The 18,629-nt window shown below is 48.6% G+C and overlaps 1 protein-coding gene and 1 long non-coding RNA gene across 6 annotated transcripts in view; one reads left to right on the top strand and one right to left on the bottom strand.

Annotated features, from left to right (window-relative positions):
• Positions 1-17,372, bottom strand: part of LOC135375700 (uncharacterized) — a 61,619-nt gene extending 44,247 nt beyond the window's left edge. For 4 of the 5 annotated variants that reach the window (XM_064608363.1, XM_064608368.1, XM_064608357.1 and 1 more), the window contains exons 1-2: positions 17,271-17,372; positions 6,654-6,716 (exon numbers count right to left, since the gene is read on the bottom strand). In XM_064608363.1, coding sequence (XP_064464433.1) covers positions 6,654-6,716; positions 17,271-17,321 — 114 coding nt within the window. In that variant the 5' untranslated portion in view covers positions 17,322-17,372. Of the gene's footprint in view, positions 1-6,653; positions 6,717-17,058 lie in introns of all 5 variants that reach the window. The other variant, XR_010417362.1, reaches the window with a different exon arrangement.
• Positions 15,348-16,601, top strand: LOC135375695 (uncharacterized). The gene is made up of 3 exons (XR_010417343.1): positions 15,348-16,253; positions 16,335-16,407; positions 16,468-16,601. It is a non-coding gene; the product is annotated as an uncharacterized LOC135375695 (long non-coding RNA).
• Positions 17,373-18,629: the final 1,257 nt, after the last annotated feature.

Here is an 18,629-nt window from a genome sequence, read left to right as displayed (position 1 = left end):
AAACAGCTGTCCAATGCTGGTGTGGCGACGTTTGGGACTTATAAACATATGTTCAACGTGCAGCCAAAGAGCGTATGCTATTTTTCTTCATTTAATACTTTACTGGCTTCGCACTGGGCTTTCAGAGGTGAGTCACTCACCCCGACGGGAGGACATCACGTTCCACGTGACCTTCCGACGCCACTCGCTCAAACGTCGCCCACCTACGCATTGCTGATGAAGGCCCAATAAGGCCGAAACAGCTGTCCAATGCTGGTGTGGCGACGTTTGGGACTTATAAACATATGTTCAACGTGCAGCCAAAGAGCGTATGCTATTTTTCTTCATTTAATACTTTACTGGCTTCGCACTGGGCTTTCAGAGGTGAGTCACTCACCCTGACGGGAGGGCATTACGTTCCACGTGACCTTTCGACGCCACTCGCTCAAACGTCGCCCACCTACGCATTGCTGATGAAGGCCCAATAAGGCCGAAACAGCTGTCCAATGCTGGTGTGGCGACGTTTGGGACTTATAAACATATGTTCAACGTGCAGCCAAAGAGCGTATGCTATTTTTCTTCATTTAATACTTTACTGGCTTCGCACTGGGCTTTCAGAGGTGAGTCACTCACCCTGACGGGAGGACATCACGTTCCACGTGACCTTCCGACGCCACTCGCTCAAACGTCGCCCACCTACGCATTGCTGATGAAGGCCCAATAAGGCCCTGTTTTCACTTCCATCATCTCTGGGCGGGCGGACGTTCTTGGCCAAAAGTTGCTCGACCGTCAAATGACTAATTACCTAAAAATCGTTAATGAACCTTCTAATTATAAAAGCTACGAAGTTGTCCCAGTGCGAACATCTGTTCCTTTCGGTGACCTGATATCGTAGCCATTTACAGGACAAAAATCTGTTCAGTAGATCGTCAGCGAAAAATTTTTAAGGAAACACCACTTTTTATTTATTTTGTTCATTGCACATCTTTGGAGACGCGTCTTTACTTCGCCCCCAATGTGAGATGATGAAAGATATTCATGTGTCGAAGATGAGGCTCTAACTTGCATAAACAAAAGAAAAACACATGTCGGAACTATGTCGGGTTGCATTTTTTGTTAATCTTTTTCCAGGACCCAAGAGGCGACAGTGTGCTCTTCCACCCTCTCACATTCGTGTCCGGACGCGTCTCCGAAGATGCGCAATTAACAAAATAAAAAAAAAAGGTGTTCCTTCACGATTTTATTGCGGACGATCTACCGAATGGATTTTTGTTCGGAAAATGGCTACGATATCAGGTCACCGAAAGGAACAGATGTTCTCATCGGGGTAACTTCGTAGCCTTTATAATTGAAAAGTTAAATCACGATTTTAGGTAATTAGTGATTTGAGGTCTGGCAACATATGGCCAAGAACGTCTGCCGGGCCAGAGATGATAGAAAAATTTGTATCGCCTCAAAAAGACAACTTGTATGTATATATATACAAAGGGTAAATAGCCGAAGCTCTGTCGCTGCACGTTGAGCATATGTTTACAATTTGATCGTGCACTCCCAGCCAAGTACAGCTGTTTCGTCCTATTTGGGACTCGTCAGCCTGGCGTAGGGAAGTGACACGATCTTGGGTCGGCGCTAACAGTGCGTCTCGGCGAGACGCCAATGTTCCACGGTGACGGCGCCACCTGTGGAGGCCGCAGTGCAAGCTAGCAAGTACATATACAAACGGTAAATAGCCGAAGCTCTGTAGCTGCACGTTGAGCATATGTTTACAATTTGATCGTGCACTCCCAACCAAGTACAGCTGTTTCGTCCTACTTGGGACTCGTCAGCCTGGCGTAGGGAAGTGACACGATCTCTCTCTCTCTCTCTCTCTATATATATATATATATATATATATATATATTTAGATACTCATGGAACGATGCGACAACACCAGAGGACACGTGTTCGCCGTGTTTGCGGCTCGTCAGCTCCGAGTAGCTGCGCATCGTTCGGAATTGGAAATCAGGGGTCCCTCAGCGAGCGATACACACCTCGGAGGGTGACCGAGCACTCCTCAATGCCACAGTTTAATCCAGTGAATTATATGGAAGGAATTTTTAAAAACTAAGTTAGGAATTAATTAATTAATAAGAATTTTTCTAATTGATTTTTTAATTAAGGGATTTTTTATAATGGAAGGGAATTTTTTCCCTTCATCATAACTGTTCCCATCATCTCTGTGTGCGGCCATAGAAGCCATCCTAATCAGTAATTTTTAATTTCAAATACGTCTTATGTCATTTACTTGTTTCTTTGATGGCCTTATCCCCCTTCATTATAATTCACTGGCTTGCACTGTGGCACTGAGGAGTGCTCAGTCACACTCCCAGGTGTATATCGCTCGCTTAGCGACCCCTCGTTTGCCAATTCCGAACGATGCGCAGCTACCCAGAGCTGACAAACCGCAAACATGGCGAAACACCTGTCCTCTTGTGCTGTCGCATCGTTCCATGAGTATCTGTTTCTCTGCGTGCACACATAGAAGCCATCTTAATCTGTAATTTTTAATTTCAAATACGATCACGACTTTACAGCCTTCCTTCATGGCGCCACCATCTTTTCGAAGGTAGACCTAGTCCGGGCATATCATCAGATACCCGTCGCTGAGGAGGATATACCCAAAACTGCCATTACCACCCCATTTGGTCTATTCGAGTTTCTCAGGATGCCGTATGGGCTGCGAAATGCCGCACAATCCTTTCAGCGCTTCATTGATTCGGTCATCCGTGGTCTACCTCTCGCATATGCTTACATCGATGACATTCTTGTCGCCAGCTCATCCATCGAGGAACACGCCGATCACCTACGTGCACAGTTCTCCAGGCTTTCCGCCCATGGTATTATCATCAACGCCAGCAAGAGTCAATTTGGCGCTCCGTCTCTTGAGTTCCTGGGCCACCATATCTCTTCTCAAGGCGTCAAGCCGCTTCCATTCAAAGTCCAGGTCATTTCCGATTTTCCCCGTCCTGCTTCTCTCAGCAAGCTCCGCAATTTTCTGGGACTCGTTAACTTCTACCGGCGATTCGTCCCACGCTGTGCTAAGATCATCCAGCCCCTCGAGAAGTTCCTCTCGACCAAATCGCAATCTTCTCGACCTCTAACTTGGACGGATGACGCCATAGCAGCTTTCGACAACATTAAGCAAGCTTTAGCTAACGCCACGCTCCTCGCCCACCCCCGCCCAGATGCGCCAACCTGTCTTATGGTGGACGCATCTTCAACCGCAGTTGGAGCCGTCCTGCAGCAGAACATGTCTGATGACCATACCGATTGGCAACCCATTGGCTTCTTTTCCCGGAAGTTGAGACCCCCTGAAACGCGCTACAGCACTTTTGGCCGTGAGCTGCTTGCCATCTACCTGAGCACGAAGCATTTTCGCCATTTTCTTGAAGGACAAACTTTCACGATCTTCACAGATCACAAGCCGCTCGTCTACGCTTTCCAATCTCCGAGCACGAATCATTCATCAAGAGAGCAGCGGCCCCTCTCATTCGTGTCTGAATTTACAACGGACATCAGACATCTACCCGGCATTCGGAACCCTGTTGCTGACGCCCTCAGCCGTGTCAGTATTGCCGGACTGAACCGCGATTCGTCCGCACCGTTAACTTTCGCCGCCATAGCTGACCTGCAGCGCAGGGACGATGAGTTCCAGTTTTACCGTTCCTCTTCTCAGACCAGCCTTCAACTCCAAGACATTCCTCTCCCAGGGGTTGGAGGTACCATTTGTTGCGACTTGTCTACCGGCAGGCCACGCCCATTTCTTCCTCGGGCCGCTCGCCGACCCGTATTTGATCAGCTGCACTCCATGGCACACCCCGGGATCCGCGCCACCCAGAAGTTGATCTCTTCGCGGTATGTGTGGCCACGTATGCAAGCTGATATCAAGCGTTGGGTCCGTTCCTGCATACCGTGCCAGCGATGCAGAGTTTCCAGGCACACCAAGACCGCACCAGCTCAGTTCCTACCACCAGACTCTCGCTTTGATCATATCCACCTGGACATTGTCGGTCCCCTGCCTTCATCTAACGGTCATCGATACCTCCTCACAATGATCGATCGCTTTACGCGCTGGCCCGAAGTCGTCTGCCTCCCCGACATCACAGCCGCCACCGTCGCCGTTTCCTTCGTACAAGGTTGGGTCGCCCGCTTTGGCGTGCCCTCAGTCGTCACAACGGACCGCGGACGCCAATTTGAGTCCGCCCTTTTCACTCAACTGACAAACTTGCTTGGCACATCCCGTACAAGAACAACAGCTTACCACCCTACAGCCAACGGGATGGTTGAACGCTTACACCGCCGGAGTAAAACAGCCCTCAAGTCTGTATCCCCCGCTTCCTGGACCGATGCCCTCCCCCTCATCCTGCTGTCCCTTAGGGCCACCGTCAAGGATTACCTGCAGTGCTCACCTGCCCAGATGGTTTACGGGACTACTTTACGCCTGCCTGGCGAATTCTTTGCGCATCCCTCGCCAATCGTCGATACCGACCCGAAAACCTACCCTGAACGCCTGCGCACGGTCATGCAAGCCCTACCAGCCGTCCGACCCCGCTCACCTGCGCAGCCCTCCACCTATCGCCACCCCCTTCTTGAAACGGCTTCTCACGTCTTCATTCGCCATGACGCGCCCCGAAAGCCTTTGCAGCCCACATATGACGGTCCCTACAAGGTTCTGCAGCGGTCACCGAAAAATTTCACGCTTCAGCTCGCTGGCCGCCAGGACACGGTATCTGTTGACAGGCTGAAGCCGGCCTTCATCGAAAGCCCCGTTGACGTGTCTCCTGCCACCACGCCTCCCAGTTTGTCTCCGCATCAATTTCTCCCAGAAGACACCACGCAGCCAGTTCGCCGTCGCCGTGTTCATTCGGCTCGTCCCCTCAGCACCACTCACCACTGATACCGCTTCGCTAGGGGGGGGGGGGTCCATGTAGCGGCACCGTCATCGTCATCGACCATCCCGTTCATCTCGAGCATAGCGCGCCGCTGCAGAATAAACAGTCGAGCTTCTCGCACGAACCCGAGCTCTTGTCTGCTCTTTGCCTCCTAGCCTCGACAGTACCTATATCTCAGCGTGCAGCCATGGAAGCCATCTTAATCTGTAATGTTTAATTTTAAATACGTCTAGTGTCATTTACTTGTTTCTTTAATGGCTCTTTTCCCTTCATTATAATTTACTGGCTTGCACTGTAGCACTCAGGAGTGCTCAGTCACACTCCCAGGTGTATATCACTCGCTGAGCGACCTCTGGTTTGCCAATTCCGAACGATGCGCAGCTAGCCAGAGCTGACGAGCCGCAAACACGGCGAAACACGTGTCCTCTAGTGCTGTCGCATCGTTCCATGAGTATCTATTTCTCTGCGTGCAGCGATAGAAGCCATCTTAATCTGTAATTTTTAATTTCAAATACGTCTAGTGTCATTTACTTGTTTCTTTAATGGCCTTTTCCCCCTTCATTATAATTCACTGGCTTGCACTGTGGCATTGAGGAGTTCTCAGTCACACTACCAGATGTATATCGCTCACTGATCGATCCCTGGTTTGCCAATTCCGAACTATGCGCAGCTACCCAGAGCTGACGGGCAGCAAACACGGCGAAACAGGTGTCCTCTGCTGCTGTCATGTCGTTCGATGAGTATCTGTTTCTCTGTGTGCGGCCATAGAAGCCATCCTAATCAGTAATTTTTAATTTCCAATACGTCTTATGTCATTTACTTGTTTCTTTAATGGCCTTTTCCCCCTTCATTATAATTCACTGGCTTGCACTGTGGCACTGAGGAGTGCTCAGTCACACTCCCAGGTGTGTATCGCTCGCTTAGCGACCCCTGGTTTGCCAATTCCGAACGATGCGCAGCTACCCAGAGCTGACAAACCGCAAACATGGCAAAACACGTGTCTTCTAGTGCTGTTGCATCGTTCCATGAGTATCTATTCCTCTGCGTGCAGCCACAGAAGCCATCTTAATCTGTAGTTTTTAATTTCAAATACGTCTAGCGTCATTTACCTGTTCCTTTAATTGCTTTTTTCTCTTCATCATATAATATATATATATATATATATATATTTATATATGCAACGAAAAATAGCTAAAGCTGTATGGCTGCACGTTGAGCATATGTTTACTATTTGATCGTGCACTCCCAGTCGAGTACAGCTGTTTCGCCCTACTTGGGACTCGTCAACCCGGCGCAGGGAAGTGACACGGTCTTGGGTCGGCTCGAACAGTGCATCTCGGCGAGGCGTCAATGTTCCAGGGTGCCGGCGCCACGTGTGGAGGTCGCAGTGCAAGCCAACAACTACATGTAAGCTATTTTCCCTTGTATATGCACTTGCTGACTTGCACTGTGGCCTCCACAGGTGGCACCGTCACCATGGAACATTGACGTCTCACGGAGACGCGCTGTTAGAGCCGACCCGATATCGTGTCACTTCCCTGCGCCGGGCTGACGAGTCCCAAGTAGGACGAAACAGCTGTACTCGGCTGGGAGTGCACGATCAAATTGTACATCCAGAACATATATAGACTAGGGATAACTATAACGTCATGTTCAGTCTAGCGGAGATACGACGATTGTAACCGAAGCCGCTTTTGAAGCCGGTGTGGGCTGAGCGTGCAACACAAAAAAATATGGACTCACGTTTGCTTTGATTGGATACTTGTGGTAACAAAAGCGGAGCGAGACGCACCCAATGTGAAGTCCCTAAGGAAAAGAGAACATATTGTTGCACAGACCAACTGTCTGACGGTCGTTGGAATACATTTGCTAAACGATGCATGTGGCAATAGAGAGAAAATTGGCGTTACTTGCAAAGCGTTGGCTCGCACCACTTGTAAAAATACATGGTAGATCCATTGATGCATCCGACGTAGAGGTGTTGACATTAAAACTTGAAAATGCTTTGAGAACTCTCCTTCACAACTGGACACAACCATTCACATGACCTTACACAATGCTAGGGAATCGTCCTTGTGGCCTTTTAGTCTTTCGCTGCTGCTCCTCCGCACGGATTTCATAACACATTGCGCGCCCTCTTAGACGCGCTTCACCCTGTAGACCACAACAGCCGCACTTCTGGCGCGCCGCGTCGCGCTCTCCACGTGCCCTCAACTTCGCTCGCATACACGTCGCGGCGCACTTGCGGTCCTCCTCTTCCCGTCATCTACTTCAGCGCGCTCTCCACGTGTGCTCTCCCTCTCCCCAAGATACACTCCTTCTCTCGCCCCGGAGCGCCTCACTCCACTTCCGTGGCTACAGACAGACCGCGTCACGATTCTTTCGTAAGGGGGACAGTAAAGCTATCATATTAATAGCGATGTGTGCACACGTAGAGGGTTCACGTGGTCACACGTGCAGAGCAACCTATGTTCCATTTGAGTATCGTGACGGTGTAGTTGTGGGACGTACAACCGGTGGCGAACAATGAAGCATTAGGCGTGCTAAACCTGCCAAAACCCTAGCAAAGTAAACACAGGTAGAACAAAGTAAATAGAGTGATGCCATCATTGACTGCATCAACGTCTTCATAGTGGTCTCCAATGAGATGTCTGCATGTGCAGCTACAGTAGCATGGTTCTTGCACTCCATTTCGATTTCTGGGGTGTCATGTGTTAAAAAGGAGTCTGGACATTGGGAGGAGGCTAAGAAATAGGCTCGACCTGTCTGTCGAACTTTGGCGTATGTCAATTGTTGCCGTTCTCCATGGAGACTGCTATGACAACAAAATTTCTCCAGAATGGAGGATGGTGCTTGGAATAGTGAAGTGGAGATTTTGTGAAAAAACATATTCAGAGAATGCTATAATAAACCTCTCCCCGACAAACGTCACCATGACGTTGGTAAACAGTCCGAAACCAAAACAGATCGGAAGGGGAAAGCTGGGTTCCACGAATGAACAATTGTTCGCTGAAAGAAAGTAGGACTGAAGGTCGCGTCTCTTTCAGAGACCATCGTAATCCCCTCAAGACCGTGGCTTTCAGGCGCGACCTTGTTCGCCACTAGCTTTGAACGTAGTTCAACTCTACCAAACTCGTGACGCTGTCGTACATTATGACGTCATTTGTCTACAAACAGGTAGAGGTTTATTTCACACTCGGAGTATATTTCATCATGTACGCATCTGCAAAATTAGCTTAAACTTCAGCTCCGTTATAATTGTTTAAGCTAAAAGAAATTGTTTCATCACCAACATAAGGCCTAGTTAAGGTCCCAACAAAACAGCAAGGAAGATGCCACTCACATGCAAGCAATGTAGCACTGAATATTATTTACACATACATCTTGCACATTTTTTAGTCAATCTAGTTACGTTACGTGACTTAAAAGTTCATAGGTGCCGCTGTCTGCTGCGAAGAAGCGGTTCTACGGCTCTGCTAGCCTAAACACTCCTGCCAGTAACCATTTCAAGAATTCTGAGATCTCGCAACATTCCTCTCTCCATACAGGTGGGCTTTCTAGGCATGGGCAGACAATTCGTCATTTTGGTCTGTCACCAATACTATTCATTTCAATCCAATCAATCGATTTTCTCCAAAACGGTGGCAACCGGTAAAAAAGGGTGAAGTATAAGCACTGGATGGCTTGTAAAAATACGAAACTGTATTTTGACCTGTCATTGGCTAGGTACATCAAAAACTGGGTGAAGCTTCAGGTATATGCAGGTCGCATTTATGACCCGACTCCCATTTGACACACGGCACTGGATTTCTGGAGCTTTTGGCCTGAACTTTTGGGCCTTCTTTCTGGCCCCTAGCGGTAGATACATACGATTCCCCAGAGACCACGATATTCAAATCGCATAGCCTAATGTAACGTACAAGAACTGGAAGCTTCAGCCGGTGTATTTATTTTGTGACACGCAGTTTAGTTTATGCTTCTTTTCTGTACATTTGGCATGTTTGTTTTCCTCATTGGTTTTTCAGTCGCGTGTTTAGCTTTCACGTTGTGTAACTTTCAAGCAGGCGTACGCAGTGATAGTAATACTTTGTATAGTAATCTTCTTACAGTAATACTTTCGAATATTTGTATTATGTATTATACTACTCATTTTCGAAATGTATTTCTATCTGTATTATGACATACATACCCGAAGTATTACTGGTATTGTGATACTTTTGATGGTGTAAAGCTTTCCCAGTAGTCAAAAATGTGACCTGCTGAGCCTTATCATTAATTTGGTTTGTTCCCAGAGATACTCGCAGAGGAACAACGCCACTACTATTCCCCTGCCCAAAATTATCCAAAAGGAAGTGACTTTGTAGTGGACGACGATGACTAAATTTGCGCCACGCACCCGCTTTCCATCGGTGGCTCATGGCACAAAATAAATCAGTTTCCTTCTGGCATTTCTTGTGGTACCTTGCGTTCTTTTGGCTCTCACAAATCTGGTGACACGAACGTAGCTTCGCCCTTCAACAATGCACTCTGGAGACGAGCCTTCCCCACAGACCCCGGCCACAACCCCTCTTCAACCGTGCATGGCTCATGTCGGCATATTCTTACCATCGTTTTGGTCTCGCAGCCTGTTCAACTGGTTTCAGCAAGTCAAGGCACAATTTCTCCTTGCTGGTATAACATCACAGATAACCGGGGATCGGATTCACAAACGCGATCGTAAGTTACGCTAAGATGCGCTAAGACGTCGTAGCCTGCGACACGCGTACGACGGCTTCGTAAGCGCGATTCACAAAGCTATCGTACTGGAGAGGGTACCCCCTTTGACGAGGAAGAGGAAGTTGCTCGCTTCCTGTCACGTGCACCTCGGAAAGAAACAGCCAAAGGGTGCGAGTCTGTGTTTTCGCTATGGTAACGATGCCGAAAATTTGTAATCGCACCAATAAGTGTCGTCCCATTAGAAGAAGACGAAGTTGTTCGTCCCCAAACGTTTTGTTGCTGCACGTGCTCTCGGTCTTTCGGTAGCCATAATGGATGCCATGCAATCACAGGCGAAACGCGTTCTATGACACAGCAATAATATTCCCAGTATGTTCTTTTCGGGGAGGGGGTGGGTGAGTGTGTTTTCTAAGCGGTGTGTGGCACCCAGTTTTGTAGATTTTATGGCTTCTTTTGCCTTTCTTGTAGACAATTTGGAGGGGTGTTTGGGGGTGTCTTAGCGGGGGTGTAGGAGATGCTTGAAAAATCCCTGCGACCCGATTTTACGGAGCACAAAGTTGAAGCATTTGTTGAAGGTTACCAAGCAAAAAAGTGCCTCAATGTCACTTCGGCGATGGTCACGAAGGTTCTGTGGCAAAGTGCAATGCGTCAGCGCGTATTACGGAGTCTTTGTTTCCCGTCACCAAATCTACCGCTGCCAAATAACGCCGCCATCTTTCTTCGTAAGACTGCTCGGGAGCTCTCGCAGGATTCCGCCGTAAGCTGCGAAGATTTTGCGACGCGCGCCCTTTGTGAATCTACACTTCGTCGTAACTTTCCCGTACGACGGAGTTACGACAGATTCCGTCGCACGAGCTCTTTGTGAATCCGACCCCAGGTACCGTCATCTCCTCGCCTCCATTCCCCCGAGATCGCCATGGATGTCGCCGACATCATTGCCAACCCTCCGGCGCAGAATCCCTACGACCTTCTGAAGAGCTTAATCCTCCAGCGCACCACCATTTCTGAGCGAACGCGCCTCCAACAAATTTTGCACTCCGAAGAACTGGGGGACCGAAGACCCTCCAAGCTACTCCGCGCCATGCATGTCCTACTGGCCGACAGAGCTGCTTCTCTTGACGATCTTCTTCGCGAACTGTTTCTGTTAAGGCTCCCATCCTCAGTGCAAATGGTCCTCGCTACGACCACTGCCATACCTCTGGCCCAGCTCACACAACTGGCTGACAAGGTTACGGAAGTAGCAAACACGAGCCCTCCTATTGCAGCCGTTTCCGAGTCGTGTCACCTTTCCACCCCCCGCTGCCAGCCACCGGTTTCAATAGCCCCGTCTCCGTTCGCCGAGCTTTCGTCAATGCGCGCGGACATTCACCGCCTTTCCGACACAGTCGCCGCGCTCCAGTTCCGTGACAACCACAGCCGCTCCACATGTCGTTCTGGCCGATTCAGGAGATTCCGCCGTTCCCCACGGCGTTAATCCCACCACAGCGTTTCTCCAGCTGATAACCAGAACCCACCACCCTGCTGGTACCACGAACGCTTCGGTGCGGCCGCCATGCGATGCACGCATCCCAGTGGTTGGTCGGGAAACGCTCCCGGGAACCGATGACGACGACCACCTTCATCATCCATCAAGGTGCCGAGGTAATGGGTAGCGGTCGGGCTTGGTGACTAGGTTGAGGGCGCTGTAGTCCCCGCACGGCCTCCAGTCTCCCATCTTTGTAGGCACCATGTGGAGTGCTGAAGACCAACTGGTGGAGGATGGACGGGCGATACCGATTAGAGCACTGCACTGGCCCGGGCTTACCCAAAAGCCCGAGCCCGGCCCGAGCGTTTTTTAGCTGGGCCTGGGCCGGGCTCGAGTGTCAGCCAGCGGGCCCGGGCCGGGTACAGGCTTGATGTACGCGAACATATCTCAGCAGACTCAACAGCTGAATTTTCACGTTACTTTTTTCCCCCATTGGGTATGAGATATCAGGTATTCTCATCTGAGAACCATCACTTTTTACATGTGATCATGCTTATTTCGTGAATGGGTTTGGATTTTACGCATGCACTCACACACATTTGGGGACGATTTGTGTGGCGGGCGCGCTGAGGGTCCTGCACGAGCATCAGTTAGGTTAAGTGTTGAGACATATTTCGTTCTCGTGAGGGTCCGGCACGAGGGTCAGTGAGGTTAAGTGTTCGGACATATTTCATTTTTATAAGAGTCCTGCAAGAGGGTCTATTAGGTTAGGTGTTCTGACATATATTTTGTTCGCGTGAGAGTTCGAGAAAGGGGAACTAACACTGGAGCATGCGCCATACAACGGCGATGAGTCTCTTGAACCGCAATATACATATGCTGCTGCGTGCTGCGTCCAAGCAAGCAAGCACCTAGCAGAGAACGGCTTGCCTGCAGAGAAACACAGCCGCTGCTGCATTCGAGTGTACCTCCTGACTCTCCACCAACTAGCTGTGTCTTTTTCCTTGATGCCGTGCTCTTTAGTAAATCTAAATACGCCTCCGAACCTCGAGAACAGATACAGCAGAGGCGGGCTGGGACCGGACACGAGCATGGAAACAGTCGGGTACGGGCTGGGCCCGGGCCGGCGGAGTCGGCTAGGGCCGGACCCGGGCTGGAAATATATAGAGGAAGTCGGGCCCGGGTCAGGTGCTGGCCGTAGGAGCCGGGCCTGGGCTGGTCACGCGCCTGAAAATTAGGCCCGTGTAGTGCTCTAATACTGATGTCCAACATGTGCTGGAACTCTGTTTTGGCTATCTTCAGTTTCTGAGGTGATAGTTGGCGACAACGGGAGAAAACTGGTGGGCCTGTGGTTTTGATCAAGTAAACAACATCGTGCTTGACCGATTTCGACCAGTCAGGAGGTTGTGGGAGTGTGTGGAACTGGCGCAAGAGCTCTGAGATTGGCAACGAAGTTGGTGGAAGGGAAGTTCTACTGATGCCAGCAGCAAGGTGGGGAGCAGCAGGGATCGCGTGGGCAGAGAGCCAGGTCTGGGTATCGACCAGAAGGCGTCTTCAGACATCTGCGGAGAGGGTGACATGGTGCACAAAGTCTGCTCCGAGGATAGCGTGAGAGACGGCGGCAACGCGAAACACCCAAGGAAACAATTTTCGCAGGCCAAGATTAAGGGTGAGCAGGTTTTCATGGTAGACTGGTATGGCACTGTTGTTCGCAGCAATAAGGTGATAGATTTCGTTTCCACGCCGGTCACTGGATGAGGCAAGTAGAACGCTGACGGCAGCTGCACTGTCCACGAGGAAACGAGTCTTGTGGAGCGGTCTACAACTTCAGGCCCAGAGGTTACTGGAGGCTTCCCAGCATTACTTCCAGTTCGGCGTCCTGAAGGAAGAGTCATCCCATTGCAAGCCCTTTGTCGGATGAAAGGGTGCCTCCAGTCACAGTCCCACATTGTATTGTCCAGATTGGATGAAATCAAGACCATGCAACACTGAGACCAAGGTATTCACTGTGTTGGAATCGATTTGCGCTGTCTCATCCTATTTACCTTCATGGAAATGGGTTATCTGAGAGGAGGCTGGGCCACCTCTACCTGGGGTGGTTACACATAAGCTGCAGCCCGTCAGTGGGGTGGCGCGGTGGCGCATGCCTTGTGTCCCTGTTCCGTTCGAAGGTTTAGGTCATTTTTTTTAAAATCGTGATTGAACAAGAGAACCGGAACGAGGACTCCCATCTCACCTCACCACCAAGTCATTGAACGTTCTATGCCTTGGTGGTGAGGTGAGATGGGAGTCCTGTTCAATCGGTGTAGGAGGAGGAGGAGGAGGAGTGTCGTTGGGAGGAACCGAGAGGTCTGCCTGCCTGATTAGGCGGCATGTTTCTCGGGAAGGGAAAGGTGGTGGAGAGGAGGAGAGGAAAGGGTGAAGTGGAAGACCGAGCGGAATCCGCTCGGGGGGAGGATAGCTGCGTCCATGGGCCGACTTCAGGGGAACTGTGCCGGCATACGCCTATTACACATCTGAGGGAAACCCAGGAAAAACCCCAGACGGCACAGCCGGCCCGCGGATTCGAACCGCGGACCTCCCAGTTACCGCTGCGCCACCGGAGCTGGTTCCAATCGGTGTAGGTCTAATTGGGCTGGTGCTAGATGCCCCAGTGTCCCTGGTTCGTGGCCGCTCATTGGTTGTCTTTTGGCAACGTCACGCCTTCCCTGGTGTACTTTGTGCCATTACTTACCATGTTCCTTGACTTATGGTGCTACTACTTTGAAGGGAGGTGGTGTACTACTAGTACTACTGGCGCGTTACTAATTTTTTCTCTTTTTCTCTGAATTGGTTACTACTTACGATTTGATGGGTGAGATTTTATTTTAATACATGTTTTTGTGTTTACTTTGAAATTATTCTTTGTTGGATTTTCTTTTGCTCTCATGATCTGTTTTAGTCGTTACACGTTTTGTGTAACTACTTGTTGGGTACATCATCATTGGGCATCTATGGACACTTTGTGCACGGAGGCTGGGATCGGCGCTGCATGCGACTTCGTTTTTTTTTTTGTTTCTTTCTGTTTGTGTTTATATAATGGAGATCAGCAGGAAGAGGTCCATGAAGAAGATTTGGATTGCATTGTACTTTTCAGTTTTGCCTTTTGGTTATTAATAAATCTGGGGTGTGCCTTGTCTGTTTCCCTGGCTGCGGCCCCGCTTTGTTGTTGTTGGGGGTACTTTCTACTTTGCTCTCATTTACTCCATTTACTACTCTCATTTGTCTTTTATGTCATTCTTTGATCTTCTACTGTTCTTAGCTTTCTCTGTTACTATCGGTGCTCACCCCTGGTATCCTTTGTGTGGTACGGGGATGGGTACCTATTCTCTTTTCTTCTCTAATCGTTCCCTGTCTCATCATATTCGTAAAGGCTGGGGTGCGAAATACCACGTTTTTAACTCCGGTTATCGTCTTGAATGTGATTACTGAGTAGAGGTGTAAAACAAATACGTTTACTCTGTCGCTTCAAGAACGCTACGTAAATACGCTTCACAGCCAGCAGCACCCGAACGTTCTTATTTTTCACTCTGTATATCACGCTCACATTTTGCTTGCTCCAAGTACAAACGAAACATTACTACAAAATTGGCAGAACAAGATTTCATAAACGTCCCACACATCCGTATGTCTCTAGGCTACATCGTGGTGGCGTCTCTGAGACGTTCAATGAGTCCTCAAATCTTGGTTTCTTCCTGGACACTCTGGAATCCTGGATACTCAACAAACGCCACAAACGGTACTTGGAAACTGCTTTATACATGGGAATTCAAATATCCTGAGCCCGATATTCTGTAGACGTACCTGGGACATCTGTTGTTTAGTGGGTAAAACCACAACGCAAATGTCGCTCTGGGATATCCTATGCATATCTTATTGATGTTCGGATATTCAGGACGTTCGCGATCATGCAGAGATGTCCCAGGGACATTAATGGTTTGCTGGGCTATTTAGAACAACCCCTTGGAGGACATGCTAAAAATGTAAGCACCTGAAATAAAACGTGATTGGAGAATGCATGTCTCGGCAACTTTATTTTGAGATGGAGAGTGGGGAGGTTCATCGCCAGAGGCGATACTCTACCCAATTGCTGATGGGGATGTGGGGAGCAAATTGCATATATATTTCTGCTTTTCTTTTCTTTCTCACCGAGTAATGTATCAATATATTACTAGTGTTACTGCTATTTATAAGCCCCACATGTCGGCACACCACACTGTAAAAAAATACTGTGATTTCTACGGGCGTTTAGTAGTATGTGACGACGGCGTGTTACCGTAATCACAAATACTGCGAAAACTACGTAAAACGGTGGCGCCATCATCATGCGCCGGCCAAAAACTTCAATGCGGAGGCAAGGCCAAGCCAAGTACGGGGCATTGCCGTCATTCGCAAACGCCGGAAGCGGAACATCGTGCGCGGACGATGGTTGACGAAGGACGACGAAGCGGTTGTTGTAAATCTCGCGAATGCATGTAGTTAGGTAAGCACATTTCTGTTCGCACATCCTGTTCTTTGCGATTTGAGCGTGGTGCACCGTATGCCTGGTTTTGTTCAACTTGACACCAGTAAATCGTGGCTCGCGTTTGTTGTGAAGTGTCTCCCTAGTTCTGTGTGTACGTCCTGGCTCGTAGGGTGATCAAGGCGCTCTTGTTGTAATGTATCGTTGCGGAAGGTGCCCATGTGTTTTTAACACTCTGATGGGCTAGTTGACCACCGTAGAGGTGTACATGAAGCGAGCAGAATACCGTGCTGTCATGCATTATGTGTGTACACGGCGGCGACCTATGCAAAACTCGGATGTCACATTTTGGGACGTTACAAGAACACACCAGGGCGGTCGCCTCGATTTGCTCTCCGAAACCACGAAAGTATGTCACGTCCATTCGTGCTCGCGTCAGTTCACTACGAATATAGAGATAATGTCACATATGAAGCAGCACATACGAAAGGGTCATGATCAGATGTCCTTATGAACGCTGCCAGAAGAAGTTCCGTGCTGTCTCCGCGTTTTGTGTGCACCTTCTTGTTCTTTCTTTGAAAAAATAAAACTGAGTCTAATTTCCTTTCTCTTTGAAGTGTTTTCATGCCAGAACTGACTGATGGGTGCACATGGTTCCTTCGTATGTTCTTCCTTCGAAAAAATAAACCATTAGTATAACTGCATGTCAACTGCCCTGTAACAGTTTCCTTTCTCTTTGCAGTATTTTGATGCCAGACCTGACTGATGGGTGCACATGGTTCCTTCGTATGTTCTTCTTTTGAACAAAATAAACGGTGAGTATAATTGCATGTCAATTGCCCGGCTCCCTGTAACAGTTCTCTTTCTCTTTGCAGGGTTTTCATGCCAGAGGTGACTGGCGCATTTTCATCACTATGTACATAGAAAATAAATCTCAATGTGACAAACATCACAATGTGTTGCGCATGGTCATTGCTTAAACTGCTCTCATTGCCACGACTATATGTAGAAAAAAAAAAGAGGGGCTCCAGGGACGAGCACAGCACGATAAGGGTACACGGCATATGTCAGTTAAAATTACTGGCCAATGCAGTTTTTTTAACGACCACAGCACAGTAATGCTACACGGCGTATCCCTGTTAAAATTATTGGCCAATGCAGTATTTTTTCACGGGCACAACTTATACGGGGCCACCGTAAAAATAACGGCCAATGTTTGGCAGCCAACTTTCCTTGCATTTGCCCGTTTTTTTTACGGTGAAATTTTTTACAGTGCAGGACTGGACAGGTGCTTCAGTCTTATTGGGCCATCGTTAGCAGTGCGTAGGTTTGCGATGCTTTTGGTATGGCGTATGGTAAGCATGGTATGGTATGGTATGGTCCGGTTTGCGTGTGGTATCCATTTGGGTGGGCGATCGGAAGGTCATATGGAACGTGACGTCCTCCTATCAGGGTGATAGAGTCACCTCTCACATTGACGGGAGGACATCACGCTCTCAGTGTGAGTAGCCAGAGAGGGATGGGTTCGCCGAGTTTCCATCAACTGCCCTCTTCTAGTTCATTGCTTGCACTTTGGTCTGCTTAAATATTGTGATTTTCATTAATTTTTCCTTTAGACCCCGCTGTTTACGTGTCTAACCTAAGACCCATGTGTTCAAAGGGGCGAGTTCGTACTTGCCTTTTGTATGGTGTAGGCATCCAAGCTGTAGCGAAACATGAGATCCTTCATACATTTTTCAAATAGCCTGGTTGCTAAGACAGTAGCCTTCGCATTCGTGATGACGCCTACAAGGAAAACGCAGAGTTCAGTCGTCCAGTAGTAGGGACTCATTAAGGATCCTGACTAAGGATCGCAAGCGTAGAGTCAGGAACCGTCGATACTAATAAACACGGGTCTCCTACTGTGTACCGATCTCATCAATGGCAGTGTGCGCCAAGAAAAGGAAGTAAATAAATGGATCTTGCTGCGTTGCGGGCTGGGCTGCCGTGTGACCGCGATGGGTGTTTCTCAGGTAGAACTGCCGGGTAGAAACAGTTATTACAATAACTTTACTGTACTAGTCGAAAACGGACATTAACCATTTTCAGAGTATAGAAGGTCTGCTTGAAAGGTGAAACTATCGTACCATTTGCGGAGTACAATTATGTGCTTATGGTCCAATAGCTATGCTACAGACGTAGCTGCACTCCACACAGTGGAGGCCGAAAGCATCCCACACACAGGAACACACACACAAAGATAGCGAGATCTTTTTCTGCTTTTATTATCACCGTGCTTAAAATAAATGCAAAAGTAACCGAAATGGCAGGCTGTGGCGAACACTGCGAAGGAATAGAATTCAGTGTAGGACAAAGGTCATGTAACAGTCATTATTAAAAATGAAAAGGAGAGAAAAAAGGCAACACAAAGAGAAAGCGTTTTCAAATATACGGATGTAAGAAAATTTGCAACACGCTCGAAAGTTGTCACGCATAAAGAGATAGAGGGAGAACAAAAACAAGAATAGACAATGAAACAATATTGTACGCTACGAATCTAAGCAGAAAACACCTGATCGTCTTCCTATATATACGAAGTTGTGTGAGATGGAAGTAATGCTATGGTAGCCATGTGTAAACGGAGATCATAACGACCTCGGCTGTGAAAGAAAAAGAAAACAAAACAGAATAATAAACGGAATTGTGCGTCAGTGAGCGAAATCGAACATACGAAGGCTCGTGCCTCAGAGGATAGGGTACCACACAACCACGGTAAGTTGCGCTGATGTCGACGGCATGTGCGACACGGATATAGCCAAGCTCTCCAGTACGTTCGTAAAAAGCCACGCGCCGTGGAGGCGACATGACGATGAGGAACGAAATCAAGCCAAAACCACGACGTACTACGACGTACGTCATAGGAACCCCTTCCGAGCGCCACATTTAGAAGGCAGCGGTGGCGCTACTCATCGGCGCGGCTATTGTTTACTCAATTTTGGGAATACTCTGTACTGCAGCTTACATGAATATTTTTGCATAAGGACCCAGTCAACACACT

The sequence above is a fragment of the Ornithodoros turicata genome, chromosome 1 (genome assembly GCF_037126465.1).
Source record: "Ornithodoros turicata isolate Travis chromosome 1, ASM3712646v1, whole genome shotgun sequence".
NCBI classification, from domain to species: Eukaryota; Metazoa; Arthropoda; class Arachnida; order Ixodida; family Argasidae; genus Ornithodoros; species Ornithodoros turicata.
The sequence above is the reverse complement of the archived record's forward strand: the minus strand, read 5'-3'. Positions and strand labels throughout refer to the sequence as shown.